This window comes from Cibotium barometz, chromosome 63, assembly GCF_041138505.1.
Source record: "Cibotium barometz isolate CiBa-2024 chromosome 63, ASM4113850v1, whole genome shotgun sequence".
NCBI classification, from domain to species: Eukaryota; Viridiplantae; Streptophyta; class Polypodiopsida; order Cyatheales; family Cibotiaceae; genus Cibotium; species Cibotium barometz.
In genome coordinates, this window is record NC_141108.1 from 4,333,826 (window position 1) to 4,361,220 (window position 27,395).

Consider the following 27,395-nt stretch of genomic DNA (forward strand, 5'->3'; position numbering starts at 1 on the left):
AACATTTCTAAGCCATTACTAGTGGGCCATGAAAATGTGTCATTTTCATGGCCCACTAGTAATAGCTTAGAACCTTAATGACATATAATGAATACCCTAAGAAAATATTTCTAAGCTAGAACTAGTGGGCCATGAAAATGTCTGTCATTTTTTTTCTTTGTCATATTTGATCCACTTTGTTAATTGTCATAATCTCTCATGTGTGCATGGTGGAAGTTTAACCACCCTAAAAGGGGGGTTTACTAGCTAGCTCACTTGCTGAGAAAATCATCCAAGTAGCTTGGAAATCTAACCAACTACCTACTTGCAAAAAACTTGTTGTGTAAATGACTAAGAGAATCAGCCAGATAGCAAGATTATTGGGGTTGAGAAAACCACACAGGTAGGCGGAGAAATCGGCCACCTAGATGGCTATAAAAAACTATCTCTGTGAAAGTTTATTGGTCAAGAAGTACTAGCAAAAGAATCAGCTTAGGTTGCTTATCGGCTACATAGCTAGCCAGCTAGCTGCTATTTTGGGCTGAACATCATATAGGTTTTCTAGTTACAAGAAAAGTCACCAAATTGCTACTGGTTTACTAGTCAAGAAGAGTACACACCAAATAGGATTGTCAAAGTATAGGTTGTTAATTTATTATTTTCTAGAGCTGGTTGGTTTTTAAGTAGCTAGGAAATTGGAAATCTACTGTAGAAAAGGCTATGAGTTGAGAGTAATGATGATAATTAGGAGATAAGAGCTTACTAATGCAACACAAGTTAGATTAGAGCAATCATCATCATTTTTATCCATGATTCATGCCTTTTATATATGCTTTCTTCCCTAACCTTTTATTCATGATTCATGCCTTTTGTATATTCTCTCTTCCCTTACCTTTTCCTACATTCACTCCCCTTGATTATAGAGCATCCCTTGATACATGGTGGGCTGTAAACATTAACTACTAAAGCCGATCTTTTCCTACATTCACTCCCCTTGATTATAGAGTATTTCTTGATACATGGTGGGCTATAGTTAGTGTTAAGCATCTTTTTGCAGTTGTAGAGGATTCTTTATTGGTGATAGATGGAGACAAGCTAGCTTTTACATGGCTTAGTTATTACAAGGCTTGATTTAAGTCTAAGGTTCTTGGACTCACATCTTTGGCATTTTGGCTTTCCCCAATGTGTGTGGGTATTTCCCAACAAACTCCCCCTTCAACAATTAATATCCACCTTCTATGGCACATATGGATTGAACTTTTTGTAGAACTCACCATTTTACTAGATATTCTAGGTTATATTGATTTTTTTATAGGCTTTCACCATGTTAGCCTTAGGAGTTAATTACAAAGGGGTATGACCATTAGGCCTTGTTTGCCTTGTTTGTTGAGCTAGAGGCTTTCTCATCTTTATCATCTTTTGCAATGTTGGCTTGTAGTTTCTTCTTAAAGTAGCAGTCCTTCTCCATGTGCTTAGTTCTATCGCAATGTAGTTGTACTTCAACTTGCCTTTTGCTTTATGTGGCCCTTTATTAGACCCGCTCGTGAAGCTTTTGTTGAAGAAGTATGGTGAGTTGTAGTTTCCTCTTTCTTGCTTATTACCTTGGAACTTCCTCCCTTCTTCTTGAAGCCTTCCAAGGTTGGACCTAGGATGTTCTTTAAGGTAGTGATAATGAGACCATAGATGTCATGAGATATGCTCTTGAGAAGCATGGCTATGGCATCATTGTTAGACACTAGTCCAATGGTGGCTGAGAGTTAGGTCATAAGGCTTTTCTTATGATTTACGTAAGTAGAAAATGAAACATGTAGTTTCATTTTAAGCTTAAAGAATTAAATTTTTAATGCAATTTTTGAATTCTTGCCCTTAGCCCCAAATAATTTCTCAAGCTTCTCCCATGCAACATCAAAAGATGAATCAAGATTTGAAATGTGTGATGATGCTAATATAATGATGGAGAATTCTTCATCATCCTTTATAACCCATGCATTTTCACCTCTCTAGTGTTTGGTTTATTTTCACCTCTCTATAACCCATGCATTTTCACCTCTCTAGTGTTTGGCTTATTTTCCTTTCCATTAGCTATACTCCATATACTTTCTCTTATTAGATGATATTTAACCTTCATTTGCCATGTGTGGAATGCAATGATGGAGAATGCTTTGTCATCCTTTATACCCATGCATTTTCACCCTCTCTAGTGTTTGGCTTATTTTCCTTTGCAATAGCTATACTCCATATACTCTCTCCCATTATATGATATTTAACCTTCATTTTCCATGTATGGAACCCATTCCCATCAAATTTATCCAAGTGCATAGAATGAGATGATGTTATGAGAGTGAGGGAAGAGGTCTTACCACTTGGTTTGTAAACACAAGGGTAATGTCTAATCCCTTTACAAGGTTGAGATTGGTGTAATGATTATTCTAATAAGATCATTAATCTCACTTTCCCCTTAATGAGATCATGCAAAATGTACCCTGATTTTGAGAAAGCAAATGAGTGCCCAAATGAGCAGGGTTTAGTGAAAGCAAATGAGTGCCTAAATGAGAGGGGTTTAGTGAATGAATGTCATCATACCATGAAGGAGAAACTCTTCACTCAACTAATGTTTTGAACCCATCATATAATGAAGGAGCAACTCTTCAACTAATTTTTTGAACCCAACTGAGAGGGGTTTAGAGAATGAATGTCATCATACCATGAAGGTGTAACTCTCCAACTAATGTTTTGAACCCATAGGTGCAATAATTGATATAGTAATTACTATTAATCATATTCTTAATAATCAAAAACTTATAGAAGGAGGAAAAGTGGTGTATCTCGTCAGATATTCAACCAAATGCTACCAAGTTTGAATAGAGGATATATCTTAGTGTGACCATTGGGCTCAACAAAGCATCTTGACATAATTTGAAAAAGAGGCGACGGATTAAGTAATTTTTTGGTTTCCTTATAGAGACTATGCCAACCACCACCACAATAAGTAGAATGGCTCAAGATTAGATCTATGGGTAGCTTATACCATAGAAAACATGCTCTTAAGTGGGCATGAACTAATTCAAAGTAGAGACAATGACTGAAGGCAAAAGAGGAATCTATAGGTACATGGTAAATCCATAATTTCTCAATTCATTTGAGGTGAGATGATGTACTAGAGGGCTCTAGAGTAGCATTAAGAACATGGGCAACACGGCTATAACATTATTTTTTAGTAGAAATGATCAGATCATGAGATTTGAGCTAGCAAGGATTATTTTATGAGTGAGATTAGTAGAAAGGGGATAGTTAGGGTTTTTGGTAAATAAGACCTAATGTGAGGTAAAAATAAGCCTTATTAGAGTGCCATGGCTCTGATACCAATTGTAGAAAAGGCTGTGAGTTGAGATATTGATGCTAATAGCATAGTTAGGGTAGATCAAAGCATAGAGAAAGCACTATTAAGAAATGTGATCAACATTAATGATGATCATTAGGAGATAAGAGCTTACTAACACAACATATGCTAGATTAGATCAATATTTATCATTTTTATTCGTGATTCATATCTCTTATATATAGGCAAGTTACAAGAGCATAAATCCAAGGGATTCCTCCTAGATTGTCTCATTTATTCCCTCACCTTTTCCTATATTCACTCCCCTCAATTATAGATCATCCCTTGATACATTTACTCCCCTTGGTTATAGAGCATTCCTTGATACATGGTGGGCCATAGCTAATGCTAAGCATCTTCTAACTTGCATTTGTAAAAGATTCTTTACTCGTGGTAGATGGAGACTAGCTAGCATTTACATGGCTCAATTACAAGGTTTGATTTAACTCTAAGGTTCTTGGACTCACATCTTTGGCATTTTGGCTTTCCCAAATGTGTGTGGGTATTGTACTTAGAACTTTCCCATTGGCACTTTCCTAGCATCTACCTTATTAGAGCTAGCCAAAAATCATAGCTGGCTATAAAATTATCTAGCTAACTAGCTGCAAAAAATCATCTAGCTGAATGGTGAAGAAAATTAGCTAGCTGACTCACTTACTAAATGAGAAGAACTAACTAGCTAGCTAATTCTCTAGTAGTTGAGCAATCATCCAAGTAGCTAGCTAGCTAAAAAATAGCAAACAAGCTAGTTTTCTAGGCTACTACATGTTTATTGGCCAAGAAACATGAAAAATAAACCAGTTAGCTAGCTTGCCCCAAGAGAATTAAAAAAATAGCTAGCTTGTTAGAACTTTTACCATAACATATATAGAAACTAAATGCACATTGGTTTTAGAATATAAAAACCTTAACTTTTATTATGAATGAGATTTTATATATAAATGATTCGATCTTTGATAACATGGACCTAAAATTTTATTATGAATGAGGATTTATGTATAAATGATCCAAGGTAGTCCAATGATGTGCTTGTGATTATAACATCCATAAGTTAAACACCCTTATTTTTTGCTAGCATAACATGCATTTGAAATTTGATAGCTTTGATGAGATGAGAGTAGATAAATTTCCACAAACTCTTATCAAGAATTCTATGGCCTTCCTTAGAATTTTGTAATACCACATGTCTCACACCACTACATCTCATTTCTCACAAGTTAGTGATCATATTGTTAGATATATTGTAGTACTACACTATGAGTTCATGCACTTATTCCATGAGCACTTTCATATCATTGGGTTCCATGAGCACTTTCATATCACTGGATTCCCCGCCATGGCCATCTAGGTGTGAATAGGGGGTTAGCTAGTATTAGCAACTTCATTCACAGTTTAGGGTTGCTTGCTCATTTGTACTTGTAGAGAGCTTCATCTCTCTTCTTTGAGCTTGCCAATCTCTCTTACACTCTACACCCTTGTGTTCTTGTCTTTAAGAATTGTGTGTGTGAGTTTAGTTCTCCGTTCTATGTGAGCTAACAACTGTATTGGACCTAATTTTTTTTAGAGGTTAGTTTTTGGTTCTCATCTACACTATGTTCAAGCTTTCCATAGCTTAACCTTTTAGGTTAGAGCTCTTCAATGGTGGTGCAACTTTTAAAGCTTTTTATTGAAGCTTTCTTTCTTTGTGAATAGTGAACGAGGCTACCTCTTCTTAAATCAACTCTTCTACTTCAAACAAGAATCTCGTGTTTCTGCATTTTTTTCTCGAATTATTTTTAGGTGCGATCTCTCAACTCTGCGATCATTTTCATTCTGTGATTGTTTTCATCTCATATCATTTTTGGGTGTTAATTGCTCGACTCTATGATCGTTTTTAGGTTTATAATTGGCCGATCTAGCTAGTCGAATTGGCGATCGAATCGGCGGCTTTTTGCCGATTCAACCGCTCAACTAATTCCAGTTTTTTTTAGTGATTTCATTTAGTGATCCCACTCCACTGATCCTACTTCAATGATCCGCACCATGTAATGTCAACAGTCACCTCCCATAAGCCTTAGGCAAGAATACCAATCCTCGCAGGGCATAGAAGCTCCACTATTGATGATCCAAGGATCATCAGAGGGTGCAATAGAAGTTATCTCACTGCACAGTTCTTCAATGTAGTAACAAACAACTCCATTTATAAAGTATGGTTGGAATCTTCCTTGGTTTTGAGAGTGCCATTCTTGGCATCATCATATGCATGCTTTTTCATTCATTTGTTAGCTCAACACTTTTCTTGTTATAGTAAAAGCATTTAACCTTTTTCATACGATTTAAATTCTTAGAATCCTTACCCTTTATATGATTTAAATGTTTAGAATCCTTACCCTTTATATGATTTAAATGTTTAGAATCCTTACCCTTTATATGATTTAAATGCTTAGAATCCTTACCCTTCTTCTCTATGTTAATAGAGAAAGCCTGGTTTACCACCATTGTGACTTTGTGTGTTAGAACTCAAATCCTTCTTCTTTATGTTAATGGAGAAAGCCTGGTTGCCATCGTGACTCTACATCCTCCTCATATTGAAGTACTAAGCTGAACTCCTCAAGTACGAGAGGAGTCGGCCTAGTTTTGCCACCATTGTGACTTTATATCCACATCTCCTCATCTTGAAGTAATGAGCTGAACTCCTTGAATACGAGAGGAGTAGACCTCACACCAGCATTCAAAGATATAACAAAACCATCATATTTAAGCAGCAAGATCCTTATGCTACGATGATCAAGATCTGAGGAGAGCACATTCACACCGATTTCATCCATCTCATCTCATCTCTTGAAGATCCGCTGCTTCACCTTTATTCAACTTCTCTTATTGAAGGTGATTTTTGAGATTCTAAATCTTTAAAGGGTTCCTAGTCTTGTATTGGCTATGCAGCAAATCCCATGCTTCTATAGCTATGGAGACATGTGGTCAACACATTATCTTTCATGCTAGTGACCATGGGCAAGAGAGCATCTGTATCCTTTCATCTCAAGCTTGGATAAGCATGGCAGTAGAGTTGGTGGTATATGGTTTCCATCTACATCCCTTTGTTAGTGGGGGGTGAACATCAATACCAATGAGATGGTGTCCCAAAGATCATAGGAGGAAAGTTGCATCTACATCCCTTATTGGTGGGGATGAACATCAACACCAATGGTGATGTCCTAGAGCCCTTAGGAGGAAAGAATAGCTTCAAGGAGGATGATTGGTGTAGCAAAGAAGATTTGTACCAAGCTAGAGGTTTGATACCATGTAAGAGGATACAACATGTGGTGTATACAAGAGATAGATAATTTAAGGAAGACTCCATGAGGCTAAATGATGTCGATTAAGTTCAAAAAAAGAAAAGTGCCCTTAGTTGAGGAGGATGACCATCTATGCTCAATTGACCTCAGTTTTGAGCCAATGGTAGACAACTGTGAATTCATTGATTCAAAACCAATGGATTTTATATCTATTGCCATGTGATGCCAATTTTGAGCCAATGGTAGACAGCTATGATGCTATTTTAGGTCATTAAAAGGTCACATAAATTGATGCTATTTTAGGTAATTAAAAGGGCATACAAATGAAAAGATCATTATACACACACACACACACACACACACACACACATATATGTGGCCATTTAATGCTATTTTAGGTAATACAAATGAAAAAGATTACATAAATGATGATAATATAAGTGTGTTTGAGGTTGATTAAGCTAAAATAAGGTCATGTGGGGATTAATTGAGCCACTTTAAGGTCATACAAGGTTAATTCTAATCAATTCACGTTATACATCTACATGAAAAGCTAGATTATTGAAGAATAGATTTAGTTATGGAAGCTGGAAGATATTAGTGAAAGAAATCATATTCCAAATGGATAAATTTAAGAAAGGTCAATTATTTTACCAAGGTATATCACATAGTATAAGGATATTATTGATCAATATTCAATAACACCACAATGAAGAAGGTGAATAAAGGATATACCTTGGTAAAATTGGTGATATACCTTGGTAAAATAATTATGAAGGTGATGTACCTTGACTATGTTACCAACGTATATCACATTATTGAGGAATAGGTTTATTTATGGAAGATATTAGTGAAAGAAATCACATTCTAAGTGGATAAATTTGAGAAAGGTCGATTATTTTGCCAAGGTATATCACATAGGTATAAGGGTATTATTGATCAATATTCAATAACACCACAATGAAGAAGTGACAATATTCAATAACACCACAATGAAGAAGTGACAACGTGCCAATTGTCTCCAACCAAGAGCAATAATTCTTCTTCTCGAGCAATAGGGACTTCATGAATATACATGGACCATGTCATCTCTGAGAGATACATTAATATTCTCTCTGAATGGGATCTTGAGACTCTTTAAGGTGGTAAGGTATGTCGATTGAAATCCTAGAGCACATATGTGAAGAAGTGGCAAAACATCAAGTGTCTCTAACATCAACACCAACATCCACAATTCCTCTTCTCAAACGATAGAGACTCCATGAGCGTATGTACAAGGATGACATGATATAGGAGGACCTCACTATTACATATCTGGTCAACCTTGCAATTGAGACAGTGTATACATTAGGGGGGGCAATTGACCATGTTGAGTAATGAAAAGTTTATTCATTTATACCTTTGTTTTCAAGGGAATGTTAAATATCTTTTTTAAGTGACATTAATTTAAGTTCAATTGTGTGCGTTTCTATGAGAAATTACTTAGTTTATGTTAATTTAGACCCCCAATTCACCTCAATTTAAACCCCATTGAGGCCAAATGATGTCAATTAAGTGCAAAAAATGCAAAGTGAGCTCAATTTAGGTTCATTTCTACCAGAGGGCTTTTAATTTAAACCCATTAATAGATAGCTATAAATTGATCAATGGGTTTTACAATATTTGATATAAGTTTAGGTCATTCAAGGTAATATCAACAAATGGTGAATTTAGGCTAACTAATCTCAATTTAACATCATTTGAGCATATGTAATGTAAATTGAGCTTAGTTGATGTAATTTGTGCTCAAGTGACCACAATCTCTGAAGCTAATAGAAAGAACTATAAGAAACTAATGGCCATGGGTTTTACATCACTGGAGGACATTTAAGAGTTTTACATCATTATAGGTATGAGAGATGTATTGTTATCCTTACAAAATGGGGTCATAAGAGTCTTTTAGGTGCCAGGTTTTGTTAATCGACATGCAAGAACACAATGATGAAGAAATGATATAAGCATAGCGAGCGCTTCTAGAGAGATAATTCCTCTTCTAAAACAATAGGAGTCCACATACATATGACATGGTTTTTGAGCACCTCTCAACCAACACACATTTTAATTGATAACTTTAGTTAGTCTTACAATTTAAGAAGTGGATACATTAAAGCCCAACCAAGTTATGATAGAAATTTTATTTATTTCTATCTTTGCTTTCAAATTGTGAGCTCAACTAAGCGATTTCTCATTGAAATGTACTCGACATCAAATGATGTCAAAGTAAGGTTAGTTGACTTGAAATTACCATAATTGGAATGACCTTGAATGAACTCAGTTGACCTTAAGTGATGTAAACTCCTTAGTTCTACGTTATAGTTGTCTACTATTTGAGATGGATTAAAATCAAGGCCATTTGAGATCACTTTACATCACTTGAACTCAATTGACATCATTCGGTCTCCACGGGGTCATGTGGGGGGGAATTCGAGTAGGTCAAGTCATTTGAGGTTAATTGTGATGAATTGAGGCGGTACATAAACATAAAGAGCTTGATTATCATGGCATAGGTTTGCTTAGGGAATCCAAGAGTTAAAGTATCATGGCATAGGTTTGCTTGATTATCATGGCATTGATCTGCTTATGGAATCCAATAGTTGAAAATATCACATCTCAAAGTGGTTACATCACATAGTTGTCAAATATCACACATCTCAATGTGGTTACATCACATAGTTGTCAAATATTATTAATTAATATGCAAGAAAACCATATTGAAGTGGTTAAATCACATAGTTGTCAAATATTATTAATTAATATGCAAGAAAACCATATTGAAGTGGTTACATCACATAGTTGTCAAATATTATTAATTAATATGCAAGAAAACCATATTGAAGTGGTTACATCACATAGTTGTCAAATATTATTGATTGATATGCAAGAAAACCATCTTGAAGTGACATCACATTAAGTATCTATACGAGCAACAATACTTCTTCTTAAACAAAAGGGAATCCATAAAAATACATAGACTATATCAGCTTTGAGAGATGCATTGACATCCACACTGAATGGGTATTTGAGACTCTTTGAGGTGCTAATGTATTGTCAATTGATCCATGATAACATTACAATGAAGAGGTGACAATGCATCAAGTGTCTCCAACTTGAAGTGACAATCTAAACTCCACATTTCTTTTCACATTCATCAAGATCCTTTTATTGCATACAATTCCTCAAATAATAGGGACTCCATGAATGTTTACACAAGGATGAATGACATGATTTTGAGGATGGCACATTAATGTGTAGTATTGTTGGGCCCTAATTTATGCATTTCACAGGAGAAGCTAGGGTCCTCTTCCTTGTCTCCCTTAGTATCACCACAAGGGAGCTATGGAAAGAGGAAGAAAACTATGAAAAGCTCAATCTTTCTATACCCAATTGTTAAGCTCCCTTGGTGTGACCACAAGGGAGCTTAGCACTTAGGTAGAGATCAAAGAGGGAGAGAGCAATGGGAATCTCAATCTCAACCTTAATACGTGTTGAGTACGAGAAAGATCAATACCCTCACAAGAAGAGGTGGTTTGCACACATTCATGGTATTTTGGAGCTTCTTTTGATGAGCCATGTGTGTATGGTCAAATGATGGTTGTATATCAACAATCCAGAAACTCTCATGGTGGGGAAAGTAAGGCCCTCAAAGCTTGTACATTATATTTTCTCCTTAGGTAATAAAATACTATGGGGGGGTTGTAAAAAGAATATGGGGGAGAGGGAGGGCTTAAGTTCCTTACAAGCAAACACGCACACACACAAGAGAGAGAAAGACACAAGACAGAGGTGGATGGTTGAATTTTCTTTTATCTTCTTCTCTTCTCTACAAAACCATTAACATAAAGAGATAAGAGTAACTTGTAATTGTTGGTCGGTCTCCATACATTTGAATGTATAACATCCAATGGCCTTGTAGTGACACGTTTTTTATGCAGGAAAGCATGTTTAGCATGATTACCAAGTTGGTATGCTTCACATACCTCATTTATACCATCAACCTTAAACTTTGGCATACCTGTGACAATATTTTGGGCCTGTATAGACTTCACATAAGGAGATAAGAGTACATACTATAAGGGAAATTACTCTCCTGTTACTATAACATACAATGGTCAATCCATAGTGTGAACTCGATTACATGAGTTGGTGCTACAACTATGCCATAACTCTGGCACTCCAAAGTGGCTGTCACATAGCCTATCTTCCACTAGTGACATATTAACCATAATTTCACCAACCATGCCAGTGGCATAAGTGCAAAAGATATCACCTATGCAGGTTATCAATGTTTGTAGCACTAGTTGAGCTCGATATCCCAACAGGTTGGCCCATTCCAACCTCTACGTGATGTTAACTATGCATATCTCTCTTTTATAGTTTTATGGATGAAGTGGCATATGTTTAAGACTCAAGAGTGTGGCAAATTTCATCTTACTATGTGCACAAGGATGCCTTGCATTTTTTGTCCTGAGCTTGCTAATGGTTTGATGTATATATATAGAGTTATGTGAAAGTTACAAATGTTGTTTGAAGGTTTTAAGAATGTTTTCTTGGTGATGAGGAGCACACCAAAGCATTTTGGGACTGTTTTCTTGGTGATAAGGAGCACACCAAAGCATTTTGGGACCAAGATATGTGTGATGTTGTAAATTTCAGCTTACCAGATGGCAAGCAGTCATGGCCACGTTTTTACAAAAATTTCACTTCTTTGGAAAACCTTGAATGCAAGTGGACATGGGCAAAATCCTAACCTCTAGCAAAAAAAGAAGAAGCAATGAGCTAACCACTAGGCACAATTATATTGATTTATGCAAATATTGAATTCCTTTGTCTACCACACAGGAATACTTCCTCCCCTCAATCTATTATGGGTGTGCATATGTAACCCATTCATATCCAAAATACGTAGTTTATGCCATGTGTGCTTAAGTGGTCTTAATTTTTAGCCATTGGTAGAAAACTAGAAACATATTGATGTAGAACTATTGGGTATTACATCATTTAAGGTCACTTAAGGTCTTTTGAGAAAAATGCCTTTTAATAATAGTAACTTTAGGTCAATTAACCATAATTAACTTTAATTCAACATTATTCAAGCTCATTTTAGGCATATTAAGCTCAAACGAGGTGATGTGGGGCAAATTAAGGGAATACATAAACACAAAGAGCTTGATTATTGAGGCATATGTTTGTTCAATGAAGCCAATGATAAAAGAGCTTAAATCCCAAGTCATTAATATTAAGAAAGATCCAATATTATACAAAGTGGTTATATCACCACCATGTAATATTGATTGATATGTGAGAACACCATGATGAAGCAGTGATAAGTCCAACATATACTATTCTTAAACAATAGAGACTCCATAGACATACATGGACCATGTCGTCTTTGGGAGATGTATCGATGTGCTAGTGGTCAGGACATGGGCAAGTGGGGTTGTTGGGGGCGACTAGTTACATATAACATGGTGGCGTGTTGGAGCAATGTTGCTCGCTATCAAAGTCCTCGCATGTCTTCCAGGTAGGGCAGCTAGTTACATAACATGGTGGCCTATTAGAGAAATATTGCTCGCTAGAGGTAGGGAATGCTATGTAACTACAACCAACTACACGAGAAGAGCAAGGGTTGAAACCTTGCTTAGTGAAAGCTCTGGGCGAGTCCACACATATAAAACATGCCATGAGACATTAGAACAAGAAGAAATGGGATTTTGAATGCTAGCGATGATTTCGTGTTTTTACTAAGGTTAAAAAAATTTCGTCTCGAGGGCTTCTTTGAGTTGCTAGTATTTGTGTTGTTGGCGTAGGCAAGGCGAGCTCTCTGCTTCAACCTCCACACCAGGTGCTACAGGTACTTTACCTCTCTGTTCAGCAGTTCAGGGTTTCAGTCGCTTGATCTGTACCGCCAGTATGGAGTCTCAGTGGCTTGTTTCTCTGAAGGTTTCTTCACCATCTTAGGGTTTTAATAGCTTGTTCTGTAATGGTTTTCTGGCCATTTCAGGGTTTTAGAGGCTTGTTTTATTTTTGTTTTTGTATTCTGTCATGGTTTCTCCCAGGCCTTACTGCACGTAGTTTGCTGCAGCTATGGCAGAAACCTTACAGTCATGCACAGAATTAATGCATTATGCATCAGAACAAAGAGACTCAGTATTAACTTCATAAGTAGTGTGCCTGATTTAGAAAATTCCAGGGCAGTGTGTTGATTTGCTGGCTTTTTACTGTAGAGCCGGTTCCAGGTTTTATCTTTGTTCCTCGTCGTGGCTGCCTTGCTATTTCTAGCACCCAGTTTGGTGTACCACCACCTATCAGGGTCTGCTGCTTCTGGCAATCAATAGTTTTCTAGTGTCTGAGTTGCAGGAGGTGTTTTTGTTGTTCACTATTAGTGATGTATATCTTTGAATATACGGGGCTTCTGCTGTGTTACCACATTTAAGGCGGCAGTCTTGGACTCCCTAAGTAGTGATAGGAAGTTTCCATTGATTTATATTCTGTTTGGGAGTAGGCTCTGCATGCCTACTCCTTTGCACTTTGTGGGTTTGGTAATGGAACTTTTGAACTGTAGCGTCACATGCATCACCCATGTGAGTGTCACATGGACATATTTCCTACTTGCAGCTGCCTTCTAGGCAAAGTACGGGGTAAATTTGTCAGCCCAATAGGTTCCTGGAGGTCCCTATGACATGCACCAATCGTTGGGACACAAGTTGGGCACTACATGAAAGCAATGGAAGACCTATTTCATGATGTTTTGGGGTCATAAAATCCATAGCTGACTTGAACTTGACTTGTTATCACATCCCTATACAAACGGAGGTCAAGGGTGCCAATGAGGTGATAGCCCAAGTGGTGAAGGTGTTTGCTTAGGACCAGGAGGTCTTGGGTTTTTATGGGAGGCCGAGTTGGCTCCCCTACCCTCCGATTGTCATAGTGAGAGAAACGTTGTTGTGGTGTGATCTGTGGTCGCACTTTTGGTGTAGGATAATATCTTGGTGCTAGAGTTGGGCTACTTGCAGTGGCCACTTTGATGTTGAGGGTCCCTCTCTAGTGAACTCTCTTAGGTCCTTGGTGGCATCACCTATTGGTTGATACGGGCGGTGAAAAACGGTAACTACGGGAGGATCTTGGGCCTAAGGTCAATGAGAGGGAGAGAGAGAAAAAAAGGTCAAGGGTCATTCTTAGGCATTCATATACAGAGGTTCCCAAGACAAGACCAAGGGCTAGAGAGCCAAGACCATGGGTAGCAGTAACCAAGGTGTCGTGGATCACCACATAAGATGTGAAGTAGCAAGACCAAGTGCCTTCGTGTGCATTACAATATGTACAAGTGGAGGATAGGTGGTGACATTTTGTATGCATAAGGAGGATCAAAGATCCAAGATCATTATTGCAAATATAGCATGTTTTGCAATACACAGTAGATTACATATCTCATCTGTATTGTCTTGCTAAGTTTTGATTAGCGTTAATCACTCATGTGCATAGCGTTAATCTATAATTTTCTAGTCGCATCACTCATGTGACATGTAGGTTTACATCACATGCATAACTCATCCAAATGCATGTGGACATGACTATGAACTAAGGTTAGATAGGCTGTGCCATTGGCTAGACATTTGCTATGGGAGTAACTTGTAGAGCTAGACCGCGGGAGTTACTTCAAGAGTCTCGTAGTAGAAACGAAGCTAGAAGGCAAGATTTTTTTTTTCTATAGTTTCAAATCAGCAAAGAGAATATTAAAGACGTAAAGGAAGGTGTTTCAAATGTGAAAACAAGGATAATCTATTTGTAAATTGCCTAGAGCTTGTGAAGGCACAAGGTTAGAAGGCTTAAGTGAACTTGATTCTTGATGTGCAAGGAAATGCCGAGTTAGTAGAGCATTGGAAGCTATGCAAGGTGTTACACGGGAAAGCTCTTTGTCTTCTTTTAGCCCTAAACACCTTTCATAGGAACATCTTGATGCAAAACGCAAAGAAGAGATGGAGAGAAGAGAGAGAGAGAGAGAGCTGTATTTTCAGTATATTCCTAGTATATCAAAAAGGTTACGATGTATGTGGCCTTAGGCCGTCCAAAAAAGGGTAACAAAATCCTTATCCTAGACGTGCCCTCAAGTGAGGAGTTAGATGCTCTACTAAAAATTGGATGCGCCTTTACATAGGCCCTATCCATGTCCATCAACCAGCCGACTGGTTGTCGGCTAGTTCAAGGACATCAAAAACGATCAATTCTGCCGACCCCGTCTTTGGACTGTTGTCCACCTAGCCGACATGCCTCTTGTCCAATGGGACTCTTCTGGGCCATTTTGAGGCTATGCTAAAGCCCTAAATCTATTGTTTTAATTTGCTGCCCTTTAGAGATTAGCCTTGGTTTAGGCATATCCATGTGCATGCACATGACATCCCCTCTTACTAAACTCAATGACGGGATTTCAACTTTTCATTGTGGATGACTGTCATCATCCCCTATCTCCACACATGGTCCTCAAACGTGTCATCTTTCCCTTCCCAGCAACCTTTTCACTGAAAACCTTGTCTTAGGTCTTTAATTCCACTCCAAAGTCTGGTGTAGATATGTGCATCTGTTTCACTTGTGCCCTAGCCCTTGATGCCCTATCCCTGAATACTTTCTTTGGTCTTCTTTTCCTGTGTATTGAGTCTGGCATCCTCGCTCCACCCCTTGGATGATCATCATCCCTTAGAACCGTTTTCCTGAAAGCCTTTCTTGGTATGCCCCAAGCGGCGCCCGACTCATAGGGCTGCCATTCCCTTGGGGTCTTGTGGAACACCACCAACCAACCTCTTGGGAACTTCTTCCATGTCTTGTGCTACTCTCCTTGGACTGTGCACCTACATCTGGGACACCATCATTGCTTAGCCTTGTTGAGTCTAATGCTCTGGTACGAATGTTACATGTGCAAGAGCTGTGTGTCTTCTTTCAGCCTTAAACACCTTTCATAGGAACATCTTGATGCAAAACGCAAAGAAGAGAGAGAGAGAGAGAGAGAGAGAGAGAGAGAGAGAGAGAGAGAGAGAGCTGTATTTTCAGTATATTCCTAGTATACCAAAAAGGTTATAACGTATGTGGCCGTAGGCCTTCCAAAAAGGGGTAACAAAACCTATCCTAGACTTGCCCTCAAGTGAGGAGTCAAATGCTTTACTAAAAACTGGATGCTCCATCCATGTCATCAACCAGTCGACTGGCTGTCGGCTAGTTCAAGGACACCAAAAACAATAAATATTGCCAACCCCATATGTGGAGTGCTGTCCACCTGGCTGACAGACCTCTTGTCCAATGGGATTCTTCTAGACCATTCCGAGGCCATGCTAGAGCCCTAAATCTATTGTTTTAATATGTTGCCCTTCAAAGATTAGCCTTGGTTTAGGCATGTCCATGTGCATGCACATGACACAAGGTTTGTTGACAACTCAAGAACCAAGTGGCACTCTTCATGTTTGATGATTGTTTGATGGGAAACTTCATATTTATGGAGATGGCAGCTACCATTGGAATCAAGGCGTTGCACGTAGGGGCGCACGTGGATGCAAATTTATCTTTTCAAGGTAAGGATATGAATGTTACGCCCACGTTAACAAGTTGCGTGTTCACATTCAAGATTATTTGGATTATAAAAACTCTTTGATTATGCCTCTCCAAGGCGGTGATGTAATATTGGGCATGCCATGGCATACATACTACTCCCACCAATGATTGCAGGTCAAAGAAGATAACTTTTGTACACAAGGGAAAGGATCATGTGATCGATGTAGGTCTTCTTGATGCACTAGTTGTAACTCATACTCAACTTACCAGTTGTAACTCATACTTAACTTGTGAGGCAATACATAATTCTAATGTTATGAATTTGTCGTATGCTATAGGCAAAGAAAGCAAAGGTTTTACTTCGTGAGTTGATGAAGAGTCATTTGGAATTATCTTATGTAGTTGCTCCTCAATTGGGGGCCATGGATCTTTCTTTGGGAAACTTCCGTCTAGGTTTTTTGTGAAGATTAAGGATGAACTCGATACCGATGCAAAATGGATAGATTTTAGGGAGTATCTCGACACTCCTTAAAGGTATAGATGGAAGCTTTACAGGTGAGGACAGTTGGGTGGAAGCCGAGGGGAATCTCACCTGTTGTATTTCTTAGGACTATGGTGTCATCTTTGAGTGGCATGTGATTAAACATTGCCATGTGTGACAGATTTGGTCGTAGCCTATGGGTTCCATCTTTGAGTGGCACACGAGTGGACATTGCCATATTTGACATAGATTTGATCTTCGCCCGTGATCAAATTTAACCCTTATGTTTGGGAGAGGTTCGTTGTTGGAGGGGAAACTTATATGTTTGGGAGAACCATGTCCACATGTTTAGGTAAACTGTGTCCACATGTTTGGGTGCATGATGCCCATATGTTTGGGTGACTTGGTTGTGGTTTCGCCGTGGTCGGTTAGATCAAGATTGGGTGATATAAAGCTTTGGAAGATGGGGATTATCTTTGATAAATTGTATGCCGTGATTTTGTCGTGTTGCTTGGGAAATGAAATTTGAGTATGCAGTTTTTGTGCGTAGACATTGCGTGGATTTATGCATATGGTTGTTTGCCCGCATCAAGGATGTCAAAATATCCTAAGTATGCGTGTGTGCATGCAACCAATGTTATGGTTTTGTCTGTGCACTAAATGGTGGCTTTGTGTGTGTTTGCAGGTTGTAAGTGTAAGAACCCACCTTATTATTACTATAAAATAACCTTTAGTTTTTTAGGTATCAAAGCTTATAGCAAGGAAAGCATTCAAAAGTCCACAATTTAATAAAAGGATACTGAACACATGGGGGGGTAGGAAAAAATTTGTCTTCTATTGTATCAATTGACTCCCTTCCTCCTTGTCATCTTTAGTGCAACACTTGAAGAATGTCGTACATAGCAATTACCTTACGGGCCTATTGAGTTTTGGGGTTTGGGGGGCATGTCCATCTTCAGCCTCGTGTGTGGTGTCCTACTCATATTCACCACACATTAGGTGATTATTCTTGTGTTCATATCATCTTGCATTATAAAGTTTGATTAAGTGGATAATTGAGATCTCTTGGCGAACGCTCTTGTCACACTTGAGAGGTGAGGGTGCGGGAGGTGGGAAGCCATTGATCTGCAGAGTGAGGGTGTGTTGTGTTGAATTTCACAATCCTAATCTCATTTGTTTGTATTATTCTAGAAAACTTTGTCATGTAAAATCATTGGGTTAACACACTTATTTAGTAGTGACTAGTCACAAATTGCATCATTGGGACTATACTCTAGCTTACTTTCTTTTTTTTGCAACGGGAAAGGTGAGCCCTTGTTTTAAGTACTAGGGACTTAATGTGCTTTTTCAAGGAGTTATCATTGAGGTGATCTATAAGCCTCTCAGAATTTGGCAAAACCTAAAGCAATTGTTAAAGAATACTGCCTCTTGAAGAAACACTAGCTACACATACAACGACATGAGAAATCATGGAAAAGTATTTGGTTTTTAAACTTTTACCAATATAACTTGATTATGAAATGTCTTGTGTTATAATTAGGTTCTTTAAATCTAAAGATTTTATATAGGAGTCCTTGACTAACAATCATATTTATTAACAATGTCATCTTATTTGGTTTTTGGTTCTGACAAGGCTGTGTGAGTGCCCTTGTCTCTTGATGACTGGTGGTTGGCATTTTGTAGGGTTTTCAATTGATGCCATAATTCAGCCCAAAAGCCATGTTTTTGGACTTACACAAATTTTCAATCTAAAGTGTTTGCACTCATTAACAAGTGAGTGAACATTTTCAATCAGGCAGTGGGCAATTAGGAAAACTAGGTACCCTCTATACCCATAAAGTGCTAGATGTCCTCTCTGTGTCTCTGTGTGTGAGTGTGTGTGTGTGTGTGTGTGTAGCTGCTGCTCCAAACCCTAGCCCCAACAGTGGGCTACCCTGACACTTGGTAGGAAATTCCCTTTATGGCCACCTACCTCACCTACCACCCTCTCCAATCCTCTGTTGGACTAGGTGCATTAGTCGACTTGCATCATCTCCGTGCACCTGGACGGCCAGAGCGGCTGCTTGTGACCTTTACGGACTGTATGATAGCTACACGATTTGTTTCTCGCATGTTCCAGACACTACCCAGCATCTGTACAGCGACACCCAGTTGCAGTATGGCCTGCCTACGAAGCTGAATGGCATTTACCTCCTATTTGCTGTTGTTGGTGCCTGGTGGTGTTGAAGACCGGGGAGCCTTGTCCCTGAGTCTATGTGAGATTGGGCTTGGCCTACAAGATCCACGAAGTAGTCTATGTGAGACTGGTCTTACCTGCGAGATCCACATAGGCTAGTTGTGAACCCTTGCTTAGTGGGTTGGGTGGTGGACTCCATTCCTTGAGTGGCGTGGGATTGGGGTACCTATTTTATTGGTTTCATATTGTATTTGGAAATCTGGTGCTTAGCTCCCACTATCTTGTACTAAAAAATATTCTTATTGGAATAAAGTTTTTTGAAGGGTTGGCTGTTCCGGCCCTAGTGTGGTGTACTGTGTTAATTTGTGTTGTGTGTTGGTGAAGTGTTGTCTGGCATTATTCTCTTTAATAGTTATTTATCCGCAAGCTTAGGGCTCTTAACCCGCCACATTTCATGGGTATCAGAGCCGAGGTTCCCTTCCCTCTCAGGTGGAAGAAGTCCTCTCTTGTGCTAAGTAGCTATTAACGGGGTTAACTAAGGATGGCTAACTGTTCACCTTCACATGTGAGTGGTTCTCGCAAAGCTCACTTGGCTGTCCAATTGGAGGTGGACCAGCAACAAACTATGGTGAACAAGGAACAAGAGGTAGAGAGACTCCGAAAGTGGTTTGAGGAGCAGGAGGCCATCGTCAAGCAACTCAGAATGACTTGAACATACAACGGGCACTAAGGTAAACAAGTTGTCCCTCAATCTCAAGTTGATCAAGATTTCACTAGATGGAAAATGAAGAGGGTGGCCTTACTCTTGTGAAATCACCCACCTTACCTCTTGAAGGGGCAGCTGCCCAAACAGCCTGTGCAAGTGCAAGAACTCGGACACAAGCAGCTTCTGTGTATTCCAAGGTTGATTCCGTACGTACGTACGGATCCGTACAGTACGGTACAGCCGTACGGTACGGTACAGTACCGTACTGTACGGATCCGTACGGTTTTTTTTAATAAAAAAAAATTAGTGGCGTGGCGTGGCGATACGTGTGTGGCGACCATGCGCTTGCGGATAAGCGACCAGATTTTGGGCATTAAGCCAAAAAATTTTGGGTCCATGTGAATACTTGCACAATCGTGTGTACCTGCAAAACTCTGCAGAGTAGCTTCTTCGCTCTTCTTCGCTCTCTCTCACGCCCAGGCTTCATCATGCCGCGCAAGACTAACCCGAACTGGGCAATCCACACCAATGTCCTGAGGGTTGTTAACACCCCTTCTCAGCAAGGATCAGGTACTCGGCTATGGGCATGCAAGTATTGCGGGGAGCAGTACACTAGCACCATAACTCGCGTCATCAAGCACATGACAGGTATCGGGTGCACCAATCAATGTGGTCCATGTGATAAAATACCACAAGCTGTGAGGGACCAATTGATTGCGGAGAATTGTCCTGCAATGGGTGGTGCAAGCAGTGTTAGAGGTGGTGAAAGTACGCAAGATGCTCTCCATGATGCTTTTATTGGAGATGTTACAGGTTCAGGTACAGTAGATGAGGGTGAAAGTCTTTCGGCTTCAGCCCAATCCACCACAGGCAGGAAGAGGGCACGTATTGCTGATGATGAGGACCTCCTGCCACAAGATGCGAGAGGTACAGGGGAGGCATCAAAGCAATCCACTCTGCGTTCTTGTATCTCATCACAAGCTTGGGTAAAAGAGCGGCAAAGGGTGGCAGAAATGGAGATTTGTCGCACTCTTATTGAGTGTAATATATCCTTCAATGTGTTAAGGACAGACCAATGGAAAAGAATGGTGAAAGCAATTGCGCAGGTAGGGCCTACTGAGACATGGACAGGTCTTCAGTATACGAAGATGCGTACATCCATGTTGGATGAGCAGAAGGCCTTGATAGACAAGGCGCTCACACCTGTGAAAGCAGGTTGGCAGGAGTTTGGATGCACTATTATTTCAGATGGGTGGGCAGACATTCGCAAGAGGCACATCATCAATATCCTTGTGTCATCTTGCTTGGGCACCTATTTCTTGCGTGCCGTGGATGCAGGGAGAGCAGGCGACAGGATCACAGGGGAGTTCATTTATGGCCACATTCGACAGGCTATCCTTGAGGTTGGGGAGGACAATGTTGTGCAGGTGGTGACCGACAACGCCTCTAACTGCAAGGCAATGGGTCAAATGGTCGAGGCAGAGTTTCCACATATAGTGTGGACTCCATGTGCTGCCCATTGTCTTGATTTACTTATGGAAGACATTGGGAAGCTTGTTTGGGTGCAGCCCATTGTTGCAGATGCTGTAAAGATCACCACCTTCTTCCGCAAGAAGCATCAGGCTCTTGCCATCTTTCGGAGCCATAGCCCTTTGGATATGGTGAGACCATCCAAGACCAGGTTTGCCTACATGTTCTTGGTCTTGGATAGGCTCTACAAGATAAGAGATTCACTATCATCAACAGTTGTGGATCCAAGGTGGCGACAGATGCATAATTCAGAGGATGAGCGTACAAAATACTTGCAGAGGCGGATCCTGGATGATGATTTTTGGCAGCAAGTTCATAGCCTTTCAGTTGCACTTAAGCCCGTGTATGTCCTTCTCCGACTTACAGACATGGAGGGCTCAACTTTGGGGCTGGTCTTTCATTTGTTTATGCAAATGAAAGACCATGTTGCTCAGTGCTCCATGATGACTGCTCAACGGTAAGCAATAGTTCTAATTTCTTCCTCTTTCTTTGATTTTTATGACTTCTCGATTCTCGATTCTTTTAGCACTATAACCTAAGACATGTATGTTCAATCTCTCATTTTCAGCCGAGGTGAGATCCTGGACATTGTAGACAAACGGTGGACATTCATGAGCCGTCCCATCCATGCGATGGCTGCCATGCTCCATCCTCTCTACAGGTCGCCAGAGCTATGGAATAATACTGCTTTGAGCATGAAGCAGTCAGAGTATGTGGGAAGGATGTTCTCAGAGGAGGAGCAACTTCAGATTGATAGAGAGTTCACCACTTACATGAGTGGTATTGGTGCTTCATTTGCGAGACCTGTGTCATTGAGGAAGGAAGCCATGAAATTCCCTTTGACATGGTGGCACTCTTATGGAAGGGTTGGTCTTCCAAACCTTTCACGAGTTGCTCTTCGTGTTCTATCTCAGGTAACTTGTAATTAATCTCTAAAGTATAATCTTCGGAAATGAAGATTGATGTTTTAGCATTGAAAGATTTACAAATTTGCTCGCATTGCACTCATTTCTGCACAGGATTGCTCAGCTGGAGCATGTGAGCGGAACTGGAGCTCATACTCCCTTATACACACTAAGATTCGGAATCGCCTTAGTACTTCTCAATTAGAGAAGTTGGTGTATTGCAGAGCTAACATGAGGCTCGTGCGAAGCTACCATGCTTTGGGGTCACCGAAGCAGGTATACATTGAAATTTGGACTCAATAAGAACTTAGAAGTAGAAATTTTTTTGTAGTTCAATGGATGTCCATTGTCCAATATGCAATTTGTGGCATGTTTAAACAGGTTGATCCAACACTACTCAAAATGGTAGATGAACCCAGCCCGGAGCTTGTGGATCGGCAGATTAGAGATGAGCAAGAGGAGATTTTGAGAGCTTTACATAGAGAGCTTGAGAGCGTGGATCGTTGTGTGACCCGCTCACGTGCACGATCTCTCAGCATTCCTCTACGCCCGGCAGCTCCAGATCCAGGCTCTGCGAGACGAGAGAGCATTCGCAGGGGAAAGCTTCCAGTTCGTCGCACCCAGCAGAGGCGTGCAAATGAGGCTGTCGAACTCATTCACACTCAGATTCCCGAGGCACATGATGAGGATGCACTGGAGCTTGTTGCTACTGAGCCAGAGTTCGATGAAGAGGGCAATGGTATCAATGATGGAGGCATGCTCTCTTCAGAAGACTCATCATCTTCATCTGATGATGAGATTTGAGACTCTTGCGTCTAGACTCTAGAGTCTAGACAAGTGTGTAGTGTTTCATTGTTTTGCTTTTTGCACTTGTGGACCAGGACATGTGCTGGCAGCTGTAGACATGATATTTGTACTCTCTTTTATTATCTATGACTCTCATGGTTCTTGCTTATATCACTATGACTGTTTAATGTTAACATGAGGTATTGTGTAATGGGCTTGGTAACTGATAATTGATTTAAACTTTAAGTAATGAGGTTCAGTCTCTTTATTTTAAGTATTTTGGTTGCTATGTCTACAAAATATTCAGGTTTCTAGGACTGTTTACAAATGGTACGTACTGTTTACGTACCTTAAAATTTGTTCCGTACAGAAGTACGTTCCGTACGTACTGATAGCGTACCGTACACTACGTACCTTACCACCTTGGTGTATTCTCCTTCTCCTGGCCCGCCTCTCCCACTGAAACCCTTATTTACAGCCCATAATGCCTCTATGGAAACCACTGATGAGGGGCAAGATGAGTCCCTGCCATTTATGCATGCAAAGGGCCCTATGTTGGGGGCAAGTATGAGGATGCCTATGCAGGATATAGGCAAGATGCCTGTGGATGCAATGGATAGCAGTAAACTTAAGGCAAAGGTGGATTTTGCTCTGCCTATGGTTGGCAATAGGGGCAATAGAAATATACCTATGCTGGAAGAGGAGGATCAGCCGCAAGATCTTCATCATTCTTCTAAGAAGCTTCTGGAGTTCAAGAGAGGAGATGGACATGTCACATTTGATTACCAAGGGTATTTGAATGTAGACAAAGCTTTGGCATTCATCTCACAGTTTGAGGTAGCCTTCTTCCAAGAAGGTTACACGGAGTAGTCCAAGTTGAGGCAAGCGAGCCATCACCTCAAGGGTATCACAAGCTCTTGGTGGTTGGCCAAGAAATTGTGTGGCAGAGCCCCTAAGACTTGGGAGGGATTCAAAGCCAATTTTTACAAGCATTTTCTTCCAACTAACTTTGAGAAGAAGATTCTCAAAGAATGGGAGATAGTTGGTCAGAAAGAGCATGAGAAAGTGGAGGCATACCATGCATGGCTTTCGAAAGTGTTCTGGAAGGTTTTTCCTTTCATGCCCATCTCCGAAGAGGAGGAGATGAGGAAATTCAAAGCTGGCCTCCAACCCATCTACCAAGTCTCCACTACAAACAAGTCCTCTAAAGTAGCTAAATGGTGTGGACATGTCTGCGTCACATCGTTGGAAGGTGTGCACGTGACAGCCACATTGGGGGCCAAGAATGCCAAACTAGTTGTGAGTTCTCCTGGGTGAGGAAGGGGCCTGAGCTCAAGCGTGGACGAAAGCAACTTGGCATTGTTGCATCATGTCTGAGTTGCAAACTTGCATGTCAACCGCTCCATAGTGCCATCCCAAGCGTGCGTGTGAGGTTCGACCAATGGTCTTTGCTGGCGGGGTGATAAAACTCTTGATAACCACGTTGCATGGAGCTGGCCATGTGTCTGAGGCCACAATGCTGATGAGAAGCTCTTATCTTTGGTCTGCATTGGTCTGTAGGGTCCAAGGGGACACCAGGGCAGAATGCACGAAGACGGCCATGATCTGTATGTGAGTGAGTCGAAGTGCCAAACCCGTGCTGTCTGTCATGCGCATCACGACACTTGGATGGCACGCGTACATACATCACTGACAAGTGCAAGGTCCAGAGGCCAGAACGCTAGGCATATTTATTGTGAGCCCTTGTCGAGGGACAAGTCGCCAGTGTACCGCCTAGGGTTAGTTAGTGTTGAGTACGTCCCGCACAAGTCAGTGATGCATGTTAGGCACTCACTTGTAACCCTCATGTATGGTGTAAACATGGTACGTCATCTTGGGTACTTTTCAGACCACCTGGCCAGTTCGTATCGTAGTGTTAGGGTCTAGGTCAAATGCATCATGGCAGTGTGTACGATTTCATATCATGGCAGTAATGGCACCACATTTGGGGGAGGCAAAGGCCAAAGCACTTCATTGGGCAGTTCTATCGGCCACCCATAAAGGGGCCCATGGAGATCTGGGTGCACATGGGCCATGGGCAAGGGCCCATGTAAAAGGTGTATCAGAGTTATGAGACAGATGATGAAGGACTATGTGCACTACCCTACTCAACAACACAAATGCAGAAGTGTGTATTGTAGACTGAGCACAAATGCACAGAACTGTATGCATAACTTGTGCACAGATAAAAGGTGAAAGATTGGAACAAGGGACTAAGTTGAATTCTTGATAAAAACTACATTTGGCTATAGTAAATTCAGAACTGTAGACAGCATATAATAAGTGCAAAACTCAAGGGTTTTACCCAACACAAGATTGTATTCAAGCACAGGTATAAAAGTAGCGCTGAAGCAAATACACCTGGATTTAATTGATGTCTATACTGAAGCTTTCTTTACAGCAGATGTAGACCCCCTTGAAATCCCAAAGCATGCGTGGAGTTGTCTTCTCCTTAGTGTGCTTCAATGGAGTCTTCAACAGCTTCAGGGCAGCATCACCTTTAAAAAGGACAGCAGCTATTAGCTTTGTAGGTATCAGGGTTAGCACAAGTCAGCAAGGTTAAGGTGGATAAAAGATGCTCATAGTGTGTAGAGAGAGAAAGAAAGAAAGAAAGATTTTATTAACGTCATCCAAAAGACCGAACTCGGCCTATGAGACAAATTAGTGTACCTGTGTGGGGTATCCTCTGTCATCCCAACAAAATGAAAAAGTACTGAACTAAAAAGCTGAATCTGGGTGTGCAATAAGTACAATGAGTGGGGGAGTGGATGGAGCTCTACTACTAGGAGAATGCAAAGCTATATGCATGGAGTATACAATCATGATATGCAACCTAGCTAGCTCCATCCTGTACCATACTGGGGGTATAAAATGGTATACATCAATGAAGGGGGTGTCCACAGCTCCCCGAAGAACATGCTTGGGTCTGCTCTGAAGAAGCGAGCCAGTCGCTCCGCACCCTCTCTGTGAAACTGAGCTCTGATCTCTGTCATCTCTCTCTGGTATAGGTGTGGTGTCTGAAAGCCAGGTGTCCTCTGTCTCCTGCGGGCTCTGAGTGTCTCTGCTCTCTGGAGAGTAATGCCCTGCTGTGTAGGGGCTGGGAGTGGGGTGGATCTCTGAAAAAATGTAGTAATCTGTGTTTGTCGTCCCCCCTCTGGAGCTGTCTGAGCCTGTAATGATGTCTCTCTTTGACGCTGTATGTCTAGAATGAATCTCCCTAGTATGCATTGGTCTGTTGCCTCAAAGATCTGGCGTAGGGAATGTGGCTCTCTGAATCTAGCTCTGGCTGCTGAACCCATGGTGAAGCGCGTGGCTGCTGCAGAGAAGGTAACCCCTAGGTACATGTATGATGTCACCACCTCCACCTGGCGTCCTGCGAGAGTGAATGTCAGCTGACTCCTACCCTGTCTCGATGTATGAAAGACCATAACCTTGGTTTTCCCAAGGTTCACAGTAAGATCCCTCTGTGTGCAGAAATCATCGAGTGCAGCAGATGCTGCAGTAGACCTCCTGGAGACTCAGACACTGATACAATATCATCAGCATAAAGCATAATATGTACCGAGGTCCTTGCTAGATCATCTCCGCCTCCCTGTGTAATGAAGTCAGCCACCTCATCAATGTATAACCCAAATAGCGTGGAGGAAAGTGGGCATCCTTGCTTCACACCAATGGTGCTAGCAATAGTCTCAAACATACCTCCTGGGCATCTGACTCGCCCAAAAACTTGCTCATATAATGCGTAGATGCCCCATGTCATATTTGCTGGTATGCCAAGAGACTGCAGGCGTTGAAAGAGCCTCTCTCGTGGTACTGTGTCAAATGCCTTGCGGAAATCCACAAAGCAGCAATAGAGCTTTCTCTTCGTCACTCTGGTCTGATCAATCATACATCTCAAAGTGAATACATGGTCAGTGGTAGATAAAGCTCTCCTGAAGCCTGCCTGTCGTGATGAGCGTAAACCTGCTCGCTCAGCATATAAGCTAAGCTCTTGCTCCAACACTGCACCATAGAGTTTGGCCAACACGTGGCCAACCATAACCGTCCTGTAGTTGCTCGGATCGAGCATATCCCCTGTTTTGTGGATCGGCACAATGGTGTGCATCGTCCACTCCGCAGGCAAACCCTCTACTAGTGTCCTGTTAAACAGGTGTGCAAGAAAAGGAGCCAAAGAATCTAGTGCATATATGAGATGCTCACCCTGTAGGCCCATATGGTCGGCGGCCCGTCCATGCTGTAGGCGGCGGATAGCTTCCTTTACCATTGAGTGGGTAAAGAAGCTAGCTGTGGTAGGTCGAGGCTCCTGTGGCTGTGGTATAGGTGGCTGCTGTGGGGCGTGGTATAGGCCCTTTGCATATGTGTGCCATGTCTGTGGGTGTGCAATGGGTGTCGGTGTCCGGGGCTCTCTCAAGTGCTGCCATGAGATAGGGCTGTTAGAAGTCATCTCCTGTCCAGTTTTATACACCAGGGCCTTTGTTGTGGGTGTGCCCGCCCTTATCAGGTGTTTTATCATTTTTCCTCACTCGTATTTTTCCCCTATTTTTTTCCATTTTCTTGAGGCTT

At 40.9% G+C, this 27,395-nt stretch overlaps 2 protein-coding genes across 5 annotated transcripts in view; both read left to right on the plus strand.

Annotated features, from left to right (window-relative positions):
* The first annotated feature begins 12,366 nt into the window (after positions 1 to 12,366).
* LOC147603588 (uncharacterized) overlaps positions 12,367 to 27,395 on the plus strand; it is a 93,637-nt gene continuing 78,608 nt past the window's right edge. The window contains exons 1-2 of one of the 4 annotated variants that reach the window (XM_086796382.1): positions 12,380 to 12,523; positions 18,374 to 18,509. The gene's annotated coding sequence lies outside the window, so the exon portion shown is untranslated. Of the gene's footprint in view, positions 12,524 to 18,373; positions 18,510 to 27,395 lie in introns of all 4 variants that reach the window. The other 3 variants (XM_086796381.1, XM_086796384.1, XM_086796383.1) reach the window with 3 other exon arrangements.
* On the plus strand, positions 19,774 to 25,639 carry LOC147603589 (uncharacterized). The gene is made up of 4 exons (XM_086796380.1): positions 19,774 to 21,559; positions 21,671 to 22,016; positions 22,122 to 22,283; positions 22,389 to 25,639. The coding sequence occupies exons 1-4, from the start codon at positions 20,061 to 20,063 to the stop codon at positions 22,809 to 22,811; spliced, it is 2,430 nt and encodes an 809-aa protein (XP_086652506.1). The 5' UTR covers positions 19,774 to 20,060; the 3' UTR covers positions 22,812 to 25,639.